Source organism: Rhyacophila brunnea, unplaced genomic scaffold, assembly GCF_057557595.1.
Source record: "Rhyacophila brunnea isolate RB1 unplaced genomic scaffold, BYU_Rbru_1.0 scaffold_24, whole genome shotgun sequence".
Lineage (NCBI taxonomy): Eukaryota > Metazoa > Arthropoda > Insecta > Trichoptera > Rhyacophilidae > Rhyacophila > Rhyacophila brunnea.
In genome coordinates, this window is record NW_028232904.1 from 1995473 (window position 1) to 2017020 (window position 21548).

Below are 21548 nucleotides of genomic sequence, written 5' to 3' on the forward strand. Positions count from 1 at the left end.
GTGGCTCACATCCTTACTTAGTTTGGAGACTACTGCATTACAGTAAAGGAGTGTTAAAGCATAGATCAGAATTTCACTTAAAATCACAGTAAGCCTGCTACTGCCGCAATGGTTACGCAGGAAAACAAAGAATTAAAAATATAATACCGCTTATAATTGGCCACCCGCTGAAAATGGGTAGGTAAAACAATATTTGCCTCTACGCTTTTTGGCCGGATCGTAGCGCTACGAAATCCGAGCTACGGAACGTAGAGCATTTTTAACGAAGGGTAAAATCACTCATTTATTTTTAATACAACAACTTTACTATGGTGCAAAAACAAATACGTTTGACTGAAAAATTTTAGTATGCACTTTTTTATGTCAACCTACATCCACCCTTCGCCACTAGAATACTGTCAGTATTATCGACGCTGTTTTAATTACTCAGTGGCGAAGGGTGGAGGTAGGCTGTTACGACTTCACATACATAGTGCAAAATTAAATTATATAGTCATACGTATTTGTTTTTATTGAACTATGACAATAAATAATTTACAGATGGAGTTAAGTTGGAGAGCTTAATTTATAATAATAACAAGATAAAAAGAACTTTTTATATACAACGTTTTTAAATTTTCTGTTGAATCATATAAACTTGACTTGACTAGCTTAAACGATCATAGAATACTGAATTGTCATATTGACATTTCATTTTGATTTTCATAGTAACGCACGTATATATTAATAATTTAGTTGCTAGGACCCCAGACCCCTAACAACCAATAATGGTGTAGAAATAACTTTGCATACAAAACAGAATTAACTGAAAATGAATTCAATTCTACTTAAACGTATTAAAAATGCATTGGCATCGAGTTCTGATATATTCTAAAAGTTTCAAATGTCTAGCTAGTCGGGAAGTTTGTTAATAATCGATTGCAAGATTTGTACCGGACAAAGAACCACCGGACAAATAAGAATACGACATAATAAAAACGTTGTAAAATACAGGGTAATATGAGTAAATAATAAAGATAAAATTACATGGAAGCACAAAATGAACTAGGTTGATATATCCTATCTTAAAATAACATCCACATAAACTCACTCTAGCGTAAGTGGAATATATAAATATCCGAAGAGATCTTATTGAACACAGCTATTGCCCTCCCAATTGGTAATACTAATGGTTAGTTCTGTACCTTGGGAGAACAAACAACGGATTCCCCCGATTTCTAATATAATTAGCAGAGACACACAAATCAATACTACCAAGAATGGCAGAGTTCTTATTTACGCCTCGTAAGTCGGAAAAAAAATCGTGGCTAACTATTATATAGATGTCTTCTAGTGTTTAAACTACAGTATATATGCATATTCGCAGAATAAACCTAGGCTGGAGTGCTTTTGGCCGCCTAAATAATGTCTTCAAAGGTGACCTTCCACTGTGCCTAAATCGCAAAGTGTTCAACCAGTGTGTGCTTCCTGTGATCACATATGCGTGTGAAACATGGAACCTAAGTAAAAAAGAGATCCAGAAACTTAGAGTAGCACAACGTGGTATGGAGAGGTGCATGCTGAGCATAACGTGAAAGGACAAGAAGAGGAATGAGTGGATAAGGAAACAGACAAGGGTTTGCGATGTAATAGAGTTTATTAAAAGCCTTAAATGGAGATGGGCTGGACACATAGCTCGAAGAAAAGACAATCGTTGGACAAATCTAGTCATCCAGTAGTATCCAAGAAATACAAAACGTCCGAAAGGTAGACCTAGAGGCCGCTGGGTCGATGAAATGATAAAGTTGCGCACAGGGCTGAGAGAAGTGTAAGCAGCTTGAAGAGGCCTTCATCCAGCAGTAGATAGATTCAGGCTGATGATGATGATGATATATGAATAAGATGCGATAAGATGCAAGAGAAAGCCACAGATAATATACCTACATACCACCGATAGGGACGAAACAATAAGATCACTGTTATTAATATTATGGAGAATGACAAACTTTGATTTTGGTGTTAATTGGGGGATGTTTTTAAATTTCCATTGATCCTACTATACAATGCAGTGGCGAAGAGTAAAGGTAGGCTGTTAAGATCCGCCATAAATAGTGCATACTAAACTTTGTCAGTCTTACGTATTTGTTATCATTGAAAATAAGACTACAATTTATAGATGGTATTGGTTAGTTTTTAAAATTCAAATTAAACCTTGCGAAAACCAAGCCACAATAGATAATAGTCAAAAAATATTCGTAATATAATACTTATCTTAATCTATGCAATTAAATCATAAATAACTTTGGATATTTTATAGATAGAACAATATCTTGTATCTATTATAGTTTGGATTAGGCAGGGCTTAATGAAATAAAAAAAATGATCCAAAAATATGTGTAATATTGTGTATTCTTAAACCAACGAAAACATTAATCATACGAAAGTATTATTGAAAAGGTGTGCACAATTTTGTTGTGTCGCCCAAAATATACCAAAACTATTATGGTTTGGTTTAGGCAGGGTTAAATTGACTTTTAAAAACTAACCAACGTCATCTGTAAATTGTAGTCTTAGTTCAATAAAAACAAATACATATGACTAACAAAGTTTAATGTGCACTATAAATGGTGAATCTTAATAGCTTACCTCCACCCTTCGCTACTGATACGTTGCCAAATATTATTTTAATTGTCTATGCTTTAAAGACAAAATAATTCGCAAACCACACGTTTGCAACCAATCACAGAGAGGGTGCTAATAAATTCTCTTTGTATTAGGGGAGATAGGAAACAGAACGATCCACTGAGCACACGAAATAAAAAAAAAGAGAAAAACGAACGAAGCAGGTACATAAACAATTGACCGGTGAAGAGTGTTGCCGTGTTACTGAATCCGCGCCAAAGGCATCGTTTGAATTTATTCGAATTTCAACTCATTTGCACGAATATTTCCATTGTTCGCGTTTTTTTCTACCGGACGATTTTGATTATATTCCAACAATAAAAAAAAACCTATGAATAATCTATACCCATGCCTATTGTTCAAAATAAATTCATTTGATTATTTTAAAATCCAATTGACTGACTGAGGATTTATCTCACATACGTGATACCTACCTGTATAATTGAATTAAAAGCAAATAAATCGACCGTGTTTAGGAAAAAGGACGTAACCCTCACTGAACAAATTTTACAGGAGAGGCAAAAAACGTTTTTTGAGAGTTTTTAGTTTAATATTTTTTTTAAAATAGCCATATACATTTGGTGCATGATGATTGATGATTTGGTGTAATATCTTTTCGATCTAATAATAATTAAAGAAGTTATTACAGAAAAATCATTAAAATTGCGGATAAATGCTTTTTTCCATAAATTAAAAATTAATTAATCTCAATTAAAACCTGAATTTAGATTATAATTCGGCATTTGTGGCTTACTTTCTTTATATAGAATGTGTATTTAGTTGTATACATTGTTAATATCTAATAAAAGCACTTTTCGAAAAATTGAGGGTTACGCCCTTTTTCCTAAACACTGTCGAAATGTTGAAAAAATCGTCTTTTATAATAGATATGGAGCCAAATTCAATGCACATACAAAGGGGTAAATAATTACAAGATAAAAACAACTTTTTATATACCTACCACATTTTTAAATTTTCTGTTGAATCATACTATAAACCTGACAATTCTATGTATTAATAAATACTCTTTTTTGTACTTGAGAGAAATACTGAATAAATATAGAATACTTAAATGTAATTTTGATATTTCATATTGATTTCCAAAGTAACGCACGTATATATTAATAATTTAGTTGCTAGGACCACCCCCTTAGCAACCAATAATAATGTTTTACTTTTAACAAATTTTTTCCGAAACATACAAAATAGAATTAACTGAAAATTAAATTAAATTAATTCAATTCTGCTTAAAGATGGCCAAACGTATTCAAAGAATGCATTGTCGTCGTGTTCTGATATATTCTAAAAGTTTCAAATGTCTAGCTAGTCGGAAAGTTAGTTAAAAATCTTCAATCGTCCAATACAAATCTTGGACAAACAAGAAAAAATTTGTACTGGAAACACAAGAAAAAATCTGTACTTACCGGACAAACAAGAATACGAGCTAATAAAAACGTGGTAAAATACAAATTATTAAAGTAAATGAAATATTTGTAGAGGTTCACTCAACTCCACAACTGTCGTATTATTGTCTATGCTAATTTATATAGCATAGACAATAATACGAACAGGAAAAAATGACAGTCGATAAAACAGCTGAATTTTGGCCTTTAAAGAATATAGTCAATTTACGCGCGCAACTCCAAGTAACATTCAAATTATAATGTAAACCTTCCAACTCAACATAAAACCAATGTGATAGTCTTTATTAGTGCCGTGTTTATTCAAATTTTATTCTACAACATAAAACCATGAAAATACCAACCCCGTGTATTATTCATGTGTGTCCCGAATATACCATATCACGCATTACACAGAAAGCAACCTTCTACGATACGAACATTAACCTGCAACATTAACTACCTTCATCCCCCCGATATATTACTCTTCGTCAGGACCTTATGACTAAGGATCGCGATCTTCATGATTCGGCTGTCAAAATAAGGCCTATGAACGGGTTAACCTCACTCCTCTCGGCATTCTACGACACGCAAGAACTGTAGCCACTGGAAAACTGGTGACACTCATAAATTGGTGGAACTATCTGTGGCATCCAATGTTATCTTTAATAGTCCGATGCGGCATTTCTAAAAGACAACGGACAGGAAGGATCCTAATTATTATGACCGTTAAGCCACGTGCATTAGATTACCCGGGCAACTCAGAAATAATGGAAACTGACATACCTAACGGGTAAGGTGAACCAGGTAACAGATCTCGAGTATGGAAGAATATGGGATAAACTTAGCACGTGACAAGAATACGTCATGCTTGGAATACTGACAACTGCTCTCGGTTTATGCATTGACGCTCATTTAATATTGGTGTATTGCACACACTATTGCACGTGCATAATGCGTGTTTCATTTTTGTAGGCTACTCTCAAATTCAAAAGCCTGTAGGTATAAAAATGTAACGTATTGAATATGGCCTACCGGAATTCTATTTATTATCTCGTCACTGTTCTGGCAGAAGACACTAATTCATGACATATTGAGTTAGTACCAAAATGTTCCTTATTTCAAACTTTACCGTCTGAAAACCTTCTTAATAAATAAACAGTCTTTATTTTAAAGTCATCCTTTTTACGATTACTTAATAAACTCACACGATAGACCATTATTTCAAACATTTTAACAGCTTCAAAGTCAAATTACTCAAAACTAGTATTCTCCAGTTAGTGTGTTCTGCCAGAACAGAGACTATGTGTTCTTTGAGATAACCACTTGTGGATTAGACGGCTTGAAATAACTCGTAAGTAAACACTCTTAATTTATTATACCTGCATGCCAGATGTTTATCGCTAGATGGGTATGGGGAATGTATCTGGAAAAGTGCGTTATTCCAATGATGAAGTGATGAGAAGCTATACGTTAGCAGCAGGCGGAGTAAATGTGGACGTCAGTGAACCCCCTCTCCTCCCACTGCTTTAAAAATCAATAACAAAAATATTATGGATGTTTTTTCTCTGAGTATGTCAAAAGGCATCCGATTAATTGAGATCAAACGTTGCTCTGAGTAAAATAGTGTGATAGTGTACTGTGTCAGTTGTGACGACCGGATATGCCAGATCGAATATTGGATTTCACTGACAGTACCGGAAGTTATGACGTTTGAAACCATAACCCATCATCCCTATTAATATTATCAGGGTTCCTATAGATTTCGATGGCCTCCTATACCAATCGTGAGAAATATCTGTTATTCCGACCCAATGGTACGTTATCAATGCAATCCCTGTCCACCCAAAGAGTGATTGCTCTTTTAAAGCATTTATTTTTACTTCTTCGTGGGTTCATTTACAATCCGTATTCGTATATACTGGCAAATATTAATTTTCATGTTCCCACCAATATCACTCGTAACACTACGGTATTCATGATACATCGTCGCAGAACAGATGTGATGTTTCATGATGCTGTGTATCGTGCGATTAACTTATTTGATGGCAAAATCAACAGAGGTTGATTTGTTTTTTTATTAACTACCTATATCATGTTCTGGACGTGTTAAATAGGTTAAATTTATAATTGTATTTATCATTTTACTCTAATATCTACATAAGCATATACGGTCTTTTCTACTTTCTTGTTTTACTGGTTATTATTTTGTAATTAAGTCATTTTTATAAATTTGTATTAATTATGTATTATGGCGCATTGGCCAATCGCTGTAATGCCGTAATATGTACTCTTTCTAAATAAATAAATACAACGGTGTGTGTACTTATGTACGCGCGTTAGAAGTTATACTTCTTTGGCGTAACAAAACAAAACCAAAACTTGTGATGAACTAGATTCTTTGACTAGCTCTTAATTATCTTGTTAAATTACACATTCAAGAAAAAGCAACGCCATTGGTTTGTTTGTATACACTTTAACTTATATTACTAAATTATATACTGGTTTGTCGTTGTTTTTATTTTTAAAGTACCAACTGTCACTCTGACGTTCAATCGTTTGTTTACGTAAGGAATTCCAAATGGCCGAATATAATAAATTCGCTGCCTAGGCAACGGTACAATTCTAAACTATAATATTATACTGTATAATCGTCACGATTGCAGTACCATACTGTGGCGTAAAGGCAGTGCGTTCGGCTGATAACTGAACAATCGATGGTTCGAATCCAATCGAGTGCGTTTTTTCGTGTGAAAAAATAAATTATGTATTACATGTCACACGCCAAAAATACACTCTGATCTGATTTTTCAAACGCGCCAAAAGAAATACTTATAACTTCAATAAACGTATCTTGGTTTTAAAATCAAATTTGTATCCTGTGTCCATCGAGTGCTTGTCATCACATTATTTCGAATGGCTTTTCCAATGAGCCCAAAACTTCGAGTAATGGAGGATAAATAATACGCGATGAAAACCCAAAAATCTTTTAGGTACGATTACAAACATCCGTGAAAAATTCAAACATTATACCTAAACATATATTATTTAGCAGGTAACGTAAAAAATCGATAAACATTTCAATGTTTAAAAATAGCTTTCTGTTGTTTTGGCGGCGTCCATTGTGTCACCATCGTTAATTATCCGATGATAGGCCGGGCGGCCATCTTGTTTATGTTTGTCATTTAAAATGGCGGCGCATTCCTTATTCAAATTAATGTGTTGCCCGCGTTTGAAATATCTCAATGGAAAGGAGTAATAATGCGCCGAATTTAAGTAAAATCATCGTAAAAACAAAGGAACTAAAGTTTAAAATTACTCACCATGGAATTAGAATAATAGTGTAGGTGTTTTACAAAGAATAATTATTATCCCGTAAAGTATAACAGCATTCACATATAATATTTAAAATTAATTACTATCATTTTTTAACAAACTACCCATTTACCAACTAAGTATAGATTAATAATTATTTTTTTTAAGAGTTAAGAAGTTAAGAGTTTTAAAATATATATTATTCTTTTCACAACACCTATCTTAATATTACTAGTAATTGAGTTGCCTTGAATCATAACACACATATTCAAAAAATCAAGTTTTGAGATAATCGCAAAAAAACACCAGAGCTGTATCTATTGTCTAAGACCAGAGCAGTGTTTTTTTTGTAATTAAAAGAAAAGTATTCATAATTGAACTCCCTTGAATATCAATGAGTGAGTTGAGTCGATTTACTTACATTATTTGCAGACTAGAGATGGAAAACTGGTCGATTTTGAAGACTAAGTATACTTACTACCAGTATAAAAAATACTTAGTATATAAACTTGTTCCAAAATACTTACTAGTGTTTGGAATACTATACAGAGCGTTTGACGTGCATATGCGATAAAAGTTTCATACTCAACTGAAACTAAAACTAACTCCATATTAGTATTTGAAATACGTATCGGCTCAGGGAACTCAGACTGTGTATCGGCTTCAATACAATCGTTAAAAATACGCTGAGCTCCGCTTGTCGAAAAGTCCATTTATTATAACATTTTAAACTCATTTTAAATTTATGAGTCGTTTTTCTGTTAGGTTACAATATTCTTTAAAAAAATGAATAACAATGATTTTTTAAAATCTTAAATATGTTTTGACCGGTCATATTACAAGCCTAAGCCTGTGCGTCATCTCACCACTGTGCTGCGACACAAACTTTATGACCTATTATTCATACATTCGAACGCAATAGACTAATAAATTAAAATATACCTATATTCAAGTGCTATCTCGATCGTGCGCATTTAATGTCAATAGTGTTGAAAGTCTACCAACTGGCGAGTGCACAGAACAGCGACTCGCGATGATATCATCACAAGTTTTTTGGAATAAGTTTATTGGACCACACGTACTGAGTATGGGTAGTTTCATCCGAAACTTGAGTACACAAACAGGTGACAGTTTTTCCAATTCACATCTACTGCAGACACACAACACACTATGAGAAATATAGCTCCCTGATAGGTTAGGTTAGGTTAGGCGGTGACAGAACTCACACTATTTATTGAAAAATGTGAATTATGACACCAACAGTCAACGATTTTCACATGGTTTAAAGTGACTTTTGATACTCAACTATTTTTCTTTATAGATATATTAATGCCTTTTGAATTACTTGACATAAATGACAAAATAACAAATTGTAAGTTGTGACTCTGAGCGACTTAGTTATTAACAGTAGCGAGGGGTGGAGATAAGCTGTTAATATACAACATATTTTTTACCCCCGACCATGCCCGATCCTAATAGGATCATATGGGAATCCACAGAGTAGAGGTTTGTATTAACAGATTTTGTTTTTTTACGAGAAATGGATGTCAGCCACTTGCTCAACCCAGTAGGTCCATACCCTGACTCACACACAAATTTAAAAACAATATGTGTACTTGAAAGACCCAGGATTAGAACCTGAGACCCACGGCGTGATAGTCCAACGCTTAAGCCGCGTGGCCACCGTGGGTGTCATAATAATAGTGCACAATAAACTTCAGATTCTTCACGTCAGATATACTTATTTGTGTTCAATGAACTAAGAATACAATTTACAGATACTGCTGGTTAGTTTCTTTTCATTGATTCAATTATTACACCCTGCCTAATTCAAACCATAATAATTTAGGTATGCTATGGGCGATACGACAAAATAGCGTACACTTTTTCAGTCATACAATTTGTTTTCGTTGAATTAATAAAATATATTACAGATGGTGTTGGTTAGTAATCCTTTACAATTCATTAAGCCCTGCCTAACCTAAAATATCTACAATTATGTATAGTTTAAAGGCAATATTTTAGATATTTTATAGGTCAACGAATATTTTTTTACTATTATGTACTTAAGCAGGATTTAATTGAATTTAAAAAAATAATAAACACTATCTAAACATTGCAGTATTAGTTCAATGAAAACAAATACGTTTGACTGATAAAGTTTAGTATTCACTATTTATGTCAGATCTTAACAGCCTACCTCCAACCTTCGCCACTGCTAATAATTAATCATAGTAATAATATAAACTTTATCGTAAGTATATCATCTCCATTCTAGATGTCGCTAATTAAACTAACTATTTGTGTTACGGCCTGTGATCTCGGGATCGAATCCCGGGTCTAAAAAAATATTCAGATATTGTTTTTCAGTGCTTGATTGAACCCAAAATACGTACCTAATAAATTAAATAAGTAGCTAACATCTATTTCCCTTAAAAACAACTCTTAAAACACCCCGTCTTGACGCTGCCGAGATCCATTTCGACTACTTACTAAATTTCGAGAAATATTATCGAATTCAAGAATAATATTGATTCTCGAGAAATCGAGATCTAGCCGCGAGTTAAGCGTCAATTACATTGAGCTTCTTTATGAGCTGTTTGTTGGCGAATTTAAAAGCGGGCGATTCAGCTACTGCGATTTGATGATTACACACAAAACTTTCCATTCGCTGAGAAACCACAAGCCAGCGACTATTTTGACAGAACGTAATTCGTTTTTTTACCGGGAGGTTGCCGACGCAGTAGGTCCACACGCCGGCGTGTAGCGTGTAAAGTTGACCGGCTTTCAACTTTTCTCGGTAGAGTGTTGACAACATGCTTGTTAGATTGTTCAATGATTACACTGGGCGACTTTACAGGCAGATTATAAATTCGCCAACAAACAGCTCGTAAAGAATCTCAATGTAATTGATGCTTTAAACAAAATTCGCTCGGGATTATTCAATTTTTCTAATTATTTTTCGAGTAAACTATTTTTTTTTAAATATAAAAGAAAGGTTCCTTACAGAATTTAATTCTTGTGTAGGTAAACACTATTTTAATCAGACGACAGCTGGTTATACCTATTAAACGTATTCACCTGTAAAACCCGAAAGGTTAAAAAAATATCGCAGAAATTTAATATTATTTTTGTTTAAAGAAATCCGTATCACTCAAAGCGAAAAATGCTTCTTCCAGCAAATAAAAATCATGTCAACAAAGCTCCGGTCCATTTTTGTGACGCTTAAAGGTGGAAAAAGGTCATTTTACGAGGGTATAAAAAGAAATACGCGGCAATAATCTTTTCTGGTATTCCCCCATTACGGCGTCTTACGTAATACCCTAAGACTTCGGTGGGACAGTGTTGCCCGCGCCTATATATAAGAAAATTATCATGGGGAAAACCCGTAAAGAAAGAATAATAAATATGACATTATTTCTAAATCCATAATTTACGAAGAAACCCGCAGTGGTGTATTCAATACATGATCGTGGCAGATTATTTCCTTTTTTGTAATTGTATCAATGTCAACATTTTACACAAATAATTAAAACATAATGTAAACATATCTAAGGTAAACGTGTTAAAACTGTGAACTAATAAGCCCTCTTTTGCAGCGACGTCCCTAGACAAAATGCTACCCCATTTTACAACGTTTTTCTTAGCTCGTATTCTCATTTGTCCGGTGGTTCTTTGTCCGGTACAAATCTTGCAATCGATTTTTAACTAACTTCCCGACTAGCTAGACATTTGAAACTTTTAGAATATATCAGAACACGATGCCAATGCATTTTTTAAATACTTTTATTAATATATACTAAATTATTTTTAAGTAGAATTAAATTCATTTTCAGTTAATTCTGTTTTATATGAAAAGTTAATTCGGAAGAAATCCGTAATCCAATCCACTATTATTGGTTGCAAGGGTCCTAACAGCTAAATTATTAATATATACCTGCGTTACTATGGAAATCAATATGAGTGTCAAAATGACATTTCAGTATTATTTCTATCAAATACAATTTTCCAAATACAAAAACTCTTAGAATATATCAGAACACGATGCCAATCCATTTTTTTAATACTTTTAGCCATCTTTAAGTAGAATTGAATTCGTTTTCAGTTAATTCTGTTTTTTATGAAAAGTTATTTCGACACCATTATCGGCTGCTAAGGGGTCTGGGGTCCTAGCAACTAAATTATTAATATGTACGTGCGTTACTATGGAAATAAATATTATGACATGTCAAGTACAATTTTTTTTGATCGTTTAAGCTAGTCAAGTGAAGTTTATATGATTCAACAGAAAATTTAAAAAAGTTGTAAGTCTGTAAAAAGTTCTTTTTATCTTGTAATTATTTATACAGTATTTTTATCATCCTTTCATGACTCCAATTTCTAAGAAATGTGTTGTATGGATACATTACCAACAAAATATATACCACAAAATCTAATTTAAATGCAATTTCTACTTCAATAGATAATATTGTGAGTCCACGGTTTCAGATAAATTTAAAAATACACATGACAACTTTCAAAACTCGCGAATCACTGGTAAAAATATTTGGATACATTTATTAGGTAAGTATGTACCTACCTATAAATCAAATATAGTTCGAAAATCTGCACGTGTCATTGTTGGTCATCAAGGACGTGACGTCCAAGGACAACGGAAGTAAACTAGACATCGCGAATCCCACAAAAAATACAATCCTGTTAAACCTTTTATGTAAATGAATATACATTTTGTTTCCAACCAATGAGCTGATTTGTTTTAATGGAAAGATTCGTTATTACTAAGTTTGTCTACCTACCAATTCCTAGTCTAATGATTCTACTCGATTTTCCGCCCTTCGAGTAACTGCCTACCCCCACGGGACGTCACTGATCCTTTAAAGTCAATTGCACTTCCTTTTCAAATGAGGAACGGCCCTAAATTTATCATTACAATTTACGCTTTCGTAGTGTAAGGATCTATCAATTTACGTAAGTTGATGATTTTTATAATAAAAATATATATAAAACGATCAGGAGTGATATTGAAATTATTATTAGTAAACATTTGGTTTATTGTGAAGAAGAAAAGGAGGCACATCTAAAAAGAGAGCCTATACACTATTTAAACACGCGTTGCAGCCATGACAGATACGTCACTTTTATCGGAATCAAGTTTTCTCATACCCTTCTACACACTTACATAATTTTGAAAACAATATTCTGAGAAAATATATGAAAACCAATATAAAAAAACTTTTTGAAAAAAGTAAGTCCCCCGCAGGAATCGAACCTGCTCTCACGTATCGCGCTCACGTACATAGTCCACTATGTTAAATGAGTCATACTTAATTACGACAAACTTTAACTATTGGCCTTTTTTAATGTTCATTTAAGTGCTTTCCAAATTGAGCTACTATTGGTAATCAGTTTTTGTATTTTAAATCAAAGTAGGTATTACTTTAATTACTAACTGACGTCACGGATACCTTTCTACCTCAAATTGACATCCGATTTTTTTTTACAAAAATGAGTTCCACTTAATAAAAAAGGTTGGAAATCATGAAATTAGAGTATAGAGTAATGAAGGTGTGAATTGGAAAAGTTTTGAAAGGATATGACAGAAAAAAAATTAAGACAAAGATCACTCACCTATTGTGGTCAAAGCGAGAGTGCACCAATAGTAGCTTTGCAAATACTGCTTCACGACATCAGCCGACTCTGAATCATGATAGACCCAATTCTTGCTCCCAAACCCATTGTTCTTATAAATAATATGATACAGGCACCCATTCCAATGAAAGATGACGAGAAGGTAGTGAATTAGGCTGGTCGATCTGAAGAGATTTGGGTAATTGGTGTGTCTTTCAGTCCTGTCCATAAACGCCCAGAATCTGTAGATCTTCACCAGCCTGAAGGAGCGTAAGATCGAATTGAAGCCGATGGACAAGTAGAGGAAGTCCAGCGGTAGCAGGCAGAGACAGTCTATGTAGAAAGTGGTGGAGTTCATGTAGTGGTTTCTGAGTTTCCCTGAATCTGTCTGGAGGACGCCGTCTTCTAAGTAGCCGGTCCGAAAGTGGAATACTATGTCTGCCAGGTAGAGGAAGTCCGATAAGTAGTCCAGGCAGAACCAGACGATTAGTGTTTCCCCTGAAAGAAAAATAAAAATATTTTTGAACATACATAATTTGAAAACACCTCAGATATATTACATATGTGATAGGTTCTCGTATCCCGTTTGCACCTTGCTAAGCTTGCCGGTAGAAGGTTGAGTAGAACGTCAGAGTCACCACTGTTGAGTGTCATCACTATGGGAGTCATGGCGTTGTGGATGAAGAAGCCGTGATTTTGGTGATTGTTCCGATGGATGGTGGAGCGAGTTTTATTTGCAGCGTAAACAGTCGGTGCAGGAGTATGTTACAGTAGTTATGTTACAATACATATGATACTGTTCCGAGGTCCGAATCTCGGTAGAATGATATGTTATGCGGAGTAATTGATGTCCAAGGAATTATGATCCGCTATTTGTTGACGTACTCACAATCAAAATAATATCTTTAAAAGAATATTTAGGAAATAATTATTATAATTGAATCGGCTACTATATGGAGTTTGCGTCATTGGATATAGCTGACTAAGTGGAAAAATGGATATTGCGGAAATAATCATTGCAGTCAGCTATTTACTGAGTGTGCCATAATTGGACACTACGGGAAATGGATATTAATATCGCCGATCAATATGATGACACGGATTGAGTTGTTTATTCCCATACATACTAAAAAAATAGACTCGCGCTAATGTGCTTCACCAATTGAGGCATGTATGTCCTATCTAATTGCGATGATATTAACTAATAGTTTTCATATTGAAGCGCTTCATAAATTGCATTTACTTCTTGTTCCATTTAAATTCGCTTGGGGACGTCAACATTTATTTTGTAATCTCCTGAGACATTCCCAGCCATAAAAATGATGCTTCATACAAAACGTAGGGTCCCGTAATACACCTGATTGAGACCTAGTGCGGTTTGGAAGGACCATTAACCTCAATAACCCATGATGCTAAATATCTATATTGGGTCACACGTTCAATTGGTTTACTGTTAATAACAAAACCTGTGTTTGTGTTTGGTATTGCTATTTTTGATGTTGTCAGTAATTTCATTTTTTTAAGTTTAATTTTTAAACCATAAGCTCAGTTGCACATTGAAAATCGTCTCGACTGGGATAATAGTCGTAAATCAAAACTGAGCGCAATATGCAACTTTCTTATGTGCGTACAGCAAGGCCGTGCGAGGACAGTTACGTCACTCGGGAAACCAAAATGAATGCCGAAGTGCGACATTTATAGGGATGTCGGGATCATATCTGCACTGCATGCCGGGTGAAAATAGTTGCATGTGCCTCCAGTGATTTTTTCTTCAAACTAATTTTTTTATTCCAGCAGTGTGCGAAGGTCTATAAGATAACGTGTGTTTTGTGAATAACGATGACGTCAGATCCACGTATTTGAGACATTGCAGACGAGACGAGTTTCGGTGTGAGAGCCTGCTAAGAGTTGCTGATCGCATTGACCTTTCGTCGCTGTAGGATTGGTTTCCCGAATAGACCAAATGTTCAGGAGACGAACAACAAATTTCATAATCCTATATTTAAATACATGGAGATATTTAAAATTGTTATTTGTACAGCATATGAATGGTGTAATCATTACCATTACAAAGTAATTTAAAGAGAGGGATGGTTCTAGTCCAATTAGATACAAAAAAACATTCTGCATTAAAAGGTCGATTTCGACAAAAACGGATATTCGGGAAATCAATCTATAGCGACGCTTTGTTAATATTAAAGGGACATATTTTTTTTTTATTTGCTTACCGTTGATCTCTTGGAAGGCGAACCGGTATATGATGACCCAAAAGTTGTAGAGGAAGGCGAGAGAGACAACCATAGACCAGTAGTAGCAGAGCCTGCCGGCGGGATCGAAGACGAACGACCATCCGGGGGCCCCGGCGCGAGGCAGGCGCCCGCTAGCGTACGTAGAGCGGCGGCGCATGCAATTCCTGCACAACAGAAAACAAGTAACACACATTATTTTTTTGTCCTTTTTTAAGAGTCGGTCCTAAAACCGAAAAATTGTCAATAAATCTCAAACCACAGTTATTGATAAATTCAATCCTACAGACATACCTATCCTCATCAATCATCCAACTCATCATCATTCATCAACCTCATTATCATCCAGGGACGTCCCTAGATAAAATGCCGCCCTTAGGCAGCGCCAAAATTCCGCCCCATTTTTAATACAGTATTTTTATCATCCTGTCATGAGTCCAAAATCTAAGATTATAAGAAATGTGTTGTATGGATACATTACTAACAAAATATCAGATTTTAAATATTCGCAAATCTGCACGTGTCGTTTCTAGTCACTATGGACGTCGAAGGGCAACGGAAGTGAACTAGATATTGCGAACCCGACAAAACTAGTGAGCTGATTTTTTTAATGGTGTTTTCGTTATTACTAAGTTTAGGTAGCTAATTATATATATTTCAAATGATTCTCCTCGATTTGCCGCCCTTCGAGTAACTGCCGCCCCCAAGTGACGTCACTGTGATCATCCATAAAAAGTGTACCGTCAAGTGCCGCGCACCGGGTAACCCAAACAAATAATACCGCGCGAGTGACATTGCAACCAGACCACGGAGTCATCATAGATCATCCGTAAGGTCAGTGTCTCGCATTTTTTTAAATTGCCCCTACCCCTAGATCCGGAATCCACCATCCACCATCATCCTTTAAATTATACAGTCCACTGCAAAAAGCGCAAAGGTAAAATATAATATCAAATCACCGTCTATCCGAACTAAGTTTTCCTCAAACGAAATACATGGTTGAAATGTGTAGAATCTTTGTCCGCCGTTCCCATTTAATTTTTCACAGAAAAAAAATGTTTTTCATGAAAATACTTTTACTATTAAGCGTTGCGTTGAAGATCACTGTCTTTTAACACCAAAGGCAGGGGGTATAAAATGCGGCCGTGTATTCATCTGGGGCGATTTAAATATTCCTACTTGTGGCTCCCGAAGGAGTCGCGTGCCGCGTTGCAGGTGTTGTAAAATAGGCGCTCCAAATCAGCAATGGCGGTCGACAAATGCTCGCTTTCAATTTTTTTTTTATTTCTAGATTGTTTTAAGTATTCGCGTTTTACACCAAAATGCATGTCATGAACAGTGGCGGCTCGTGGATAAGATATTTGGGGATATTGCGGTTGATTAAAAATAAAAATAAATGTTTATTTGGATCATATTTTACTATTAACATCAAAATTAAATATAAATAAATATTTATATTAATAATTAAAATAAAGAATTAGACTTTCATTCGCGAGCACCGCTACCAGCGCCCTCCTTCGCCCACTCAAGAATATTCTATTGAAATGGGTACTGTGTAAAATCAAGCACCTACCGCGGTGTATGCTAATATTATTGGACATTCATTGGATGTATCGATGCGCGGGCGAGCTGATTACACGCTTAATAATATTGATATTTTAATATAATATACATAAATTTATGTATAGTATAATATTACATTTGTCTCAATTTGCTTGGGGGTGCTGCAGTACCGCAGTGCATATGGACGAGCCGCCACTGGTCATGAATAGTATTTTGACGTTTATCAGCTGTTTAATGGACAGCGTAAAAAATGTTGCATGTAAGAACCTCCACGTAGGACTAGCGATAGATTTCAGCTGTCACACGAACTGGAGTATGTCCCAGTGGCGAAGAGTGGAGGTAGGCTGTTACGATCCGACAACAATGCACGCTTAACTTTGTCAGTCAAACGTATTTGTTTTCATTGAACTTATACTACAGTGGGTAAATAGTGTTTATTAGTTTTTAAAATTCAATTAAACCCTGCCTAATTCAATCCATAGTAGATAATAGTCAGAATATAGATAATAGCCCTGCCCTGCCAATTTACTACTATCCCAACAGTATACGTAAAACATTTGGATTCTAATGGATTCAAGCTCTGTACTATTCCATTTAAGTCGAGTGTACACGACGCCTGAAGATGCCTAAAGGCGAAACCCGGGTCGCAAAAAACGACTTAAATGGAATAGTACAGAGCTTGAATCCATTAGAATTTAAATTCAAATTCCATCAAGTACCTTCGGTCGAAAGTATTAATATTAATATTAAAACATTTGGATTCTTGAATGGCTCAAGCTTGCATGCAGAGTTGGGGATGTGTGAGTAAAAATAAATTTCTTGAGTCAAACAATATATATAGATCTTTTATCTGGCGCTTCAGTAAGCCGTTTGACATATTAATATATCGTAGTAGTGTATAATAATTATAAATCTTGATTTAGAGCACCTAATACAGACATATTTGTCAGTATTCCATTCAAGTTCTTTTTTTGACAAAATTATAATACGATAGCTGTTAAAAGCAGAGTGTTGGAATGGAGCTCGGAGCCGGAGCATGGAGCCCTGGGATTTTACACGGAGCATCGAAAATTTGTAGTGCTCCACTACTCCGTATTTTTTTTTATTAGGTATTAAATTTTCGTTCTAAAATCCAATGAAAATAGTATATTTTGACACTTTGCAAGACTGTAGTTATTTGAAATACGGCAATACTGCCGAGTGATAAATAACATCTCTCTTCTGTCAGAAGAGGCAAATAATGAGAGACGATTTGCTGTCGGTTTTGTTTAATAGAATTAATAATGAAAATGACGATCATTTTAAAACTACTTATTTTCTAACATTTGTATACCTACATAAGTATAATACTTATTAAAATTTTTGTTACAGCTCGGTTATGAGGAATACAGCAGAAAACACATTTTGAAAATACCCGATATACTGGATTATTTGTTAGTTTGGATTAGTTTAGGTTGGGTTAGGTTGGGTTAGGTTAGGTTAGATTTGGTTAGGTTAACCTAACAAAACAATCCAGTATATCGGGTACTTTCAAAATGTGTTTTCCGCTGTATTCCTCATAACCGAACTGTACCAAAAAATTTTACCCGGAGCGGAGCCGGAGCAAGTATTAGGTCCCGGAGCGGAGCTGGAGCTAGGGTGGAGCAACTCAAAAAAGGGTCCGCTCCAACGCTCTGGTTAAAAGTTGATAACACCTTCTTTAACAAGACAACGATAACCCTTTGAGAATAGTATGATACTTAAATTAACTCTTTCATTGCGGCTGGTGTTTATAGACGATTCGAAATCTCATCTTATTTTAAAAATTACCCTGCCGCAGTAATATTCCGGGAATGGCTCCTTGGAAAAGTTGAATAAATAATTTAGAAGGAATAAGAATTTTAGACTCACGGCCATTTTAAATAACCGCCTAAACACACAACCAGGCTTGTGGACTTTGCCATTTTCAGCGCTCCAAGAATAAAAAAAATGTTTATAATATGCTTACTTAATACAATGGAAAATCCAAGTAACTCGCGGCTTAGGAACATGAAATTTTACTTAGCGTATATATTTGAATTACAATTTATTTATATCAGGACTTTTACATACTTTGCGTGGTTAATATTGTTTTCATGAGAAAATTTTTATTTTAAATTTTATCTGTATTTTAAATTCTGTACATTGTATTTTACCACGACCGAGTACAAACTAGTATAATATTGAAGGTATGGCATGGCCCCCACAAGAGGCGGGGGGGCTGACAGGGCTCTAGCCTGAGGGCCCGGCGTGGCAAGTCGGCCAAATAAATGAGATAAACACACATCACAAATTTGCTGTAATAGTAAAAAAAAAAGTCAATTTCTTCAATCTTCAATGTTATTATTTAAAATTATGTGGTTGGACTTTTAATTGTGTATCTATACCCGACAACTCAATAATTCAAATGGATGTATTAAAATATGCTATATAGCCACTGTAGAGAGCCACACTGCCTTTATTCTTAGCGATAGGTAGGGGGGGCGCCAAAGATCCTAGCCTGGGGCCCCGCTTCAGGATGTGGGGCCATGAGGTATGGGTCTAGGATAGGGTTGGCAAACATTTTTACGTGCGTGTGCCAAAATTTCCCAAATATTATTTTTCGACTGTGTGACGTAGGTACCTAGAAGTTTTTCGTGCGGAAAAAAATGAATAAATTGTTTTTAAGAATCCTATTAAAACAGTTTAAAATTTACAATTGAGTTCTAGTTTTCATCGCGTTTCTAGCTAAAGGCATATCTTTTATTCTTTGAATATTTTTTCCTTGTTTTCAAAATTTTCAAAGAGATCATGGAAGCATTTTAACTAATCTTATGTCTTATATTCTTTATCACTGAACGGTTTTCCATTTTCAGCGATTATGTTTGATGCAAAATAACGAGCAGCTGTTTATATTATATAATATTATATATATTCATATAAATTTAATCAGGTTTATTAGTTGACTATTTTTATTTTTAATTATCCGATTGGACTCAATCATTGTAAATCGATAAAAATCTGAGTGTCGCGGCACAGCTGCCCCCGTCGCCTGATGAGATCAGTGCGATAATATTATGTGACGCATAAAGCCTAAGGACTGACTTATGCAATTATATATTTTCATTAATAATTACACCTGATGCTTATAATTATTTTAGAAGAGTATTTGCTTGCTATTTTTTTATAGAATGAGATCCATCATTTATGCATTTATGCATGAATTTCGTCGTTTCCAAAGGGGGGACATGCTCGTCGAAGGTCAAAATTGAGTTTTTATTGTATTTTCAAACCATGATTCTGGACACTCCTTAAACGTTGTAGATAATCTATTTATATAATTTTGAAGCCTTATTATTGCAGTTATCAAATGTTTAAAATAACTATAAAAGATAATAAGGCTTCAAAATTATATAAATAGATTATCTACAACGTTTAAGGAGTGTCCAGGATCATGGTTTGAAAATACAATAAAAACTCAATTTTGACCTACGATGAGCACGTGGGCCGTTAAATATTATTGGTAAAAATAAGTGAACCAAAAAAAATACACATGGCTATGTCGTCATTATTTTTTAATATTATATATAGGTACATTTATTTCTAAAACTATTTCGTATTTTTTTAAATTATTATACGTATTTTTTTCTCTTCAAATTAAAACATTCGTTATGCAGGCGTATACCGTGGCGCAACAAACGATAGGCGCTCTTAAAACTTGCGCATAAAGTGTCCCAGGAGCAACTTCCCAATACCTTGGTTGGCGTGCATTAGAGTGTGCGTGATTCATACCCCGGTATAATGTATTACGGACAATTCTCGATGATCAATTCTCGCTTGCCGTGAAATGCGGCAAATTTTTTAAAAACTGAGAAATTTTCCGTCGTAGTTATCAAGTTGCAATGGCCAACCGGTCCAACTGAGGGTCGGACCGTCTTGAGAAGCTCTTCTTTTTCAGCCGACATAATATTATGGGGACACTCCCAGAGGATGTGATCGGCATTCTGCAATTCGCCATATAAGCAAGTCGGAGATTCTATTAGGCCAAGGGTGTCCGGTCAAGAACTGATAAGTCCAATGGTCTGTAGACAATCTGGTTGTCTCCATGCACCAATTTATATTTGAAAAAAAAATGCGTTTGTCTGTTCTTGGAACCAGTCCATGGATCCAATAACTGAAGGCGGCGATATTAAGAAGATTAAGTGGACAACTACAAGTCAGAGATTCTATTAGGCCAAGGTGACAGAGCTTGGATGCAAAACCGCCGTGTCTGGCTAAGAACTGAGAAATCCAATCGTCTGGAGTCAATCTGGTTGTCTCCATGCGCCACTTTATATTAGGAAAAAACAAATGCGTTTGTCTGCCCTTAGAAGAGGTAGTATATCGCCCCTGCCATGCACGTAGCGCGGTGTCATACGCCAGATCGCGTACAATAACTTTTCGAGCACACCGGCAAATGGATCCAAGACTACAGACAAAGGAACTGTTCTCGACAATTATATTATATGATAGGCATTCTGCAGTTTTTGGACACAGGCAGCGTGGACAGGATAACCTGGAGTGACTTATGGTTTTGGGTAACCTCAAGGGAAATCGAAGTAGAGGAAAAGCCTAGAGAGGTAGGCTTCAGTCAAAATAAAATAGTTGTGTATTTAACATATATAATTTAGAAAAACACTTTCTGAGAGAGTATATTATAACCAATAGAAAAAATCTTTTTGAAAAAAGTAAGCCACCC

The 21548-nt window shown here is 35.0% G+C and overlaps 1 protein-coding gene across 1 annotated transcript in view; it reads right to left on the reverse strand.

The window, feature by feature from the left end:
• LOC147068877 (cyclic nucleotide-gated channel alpha-3) overlaps positions 1–21548 on the reverse strand; it is a 590082-nt gene that overhangs the window by 156049 nt on the left and 412485 nt on the right. Inside the window, exons 6-7 of the mRNA XM_085951461.1 lie at positions 15233–15417; positions 13005–13502 (exon numbers count right to left, since the gene is read on the reverse strand). Coding sequence (XP_085807587.1) covers positions 13005–13502; positions 15233–15417 — 683 coding nt within the window. The remainder of the gene's footprint in view (positions 1–13004; positions 13503–15232; positions 15418–21548) is intronic.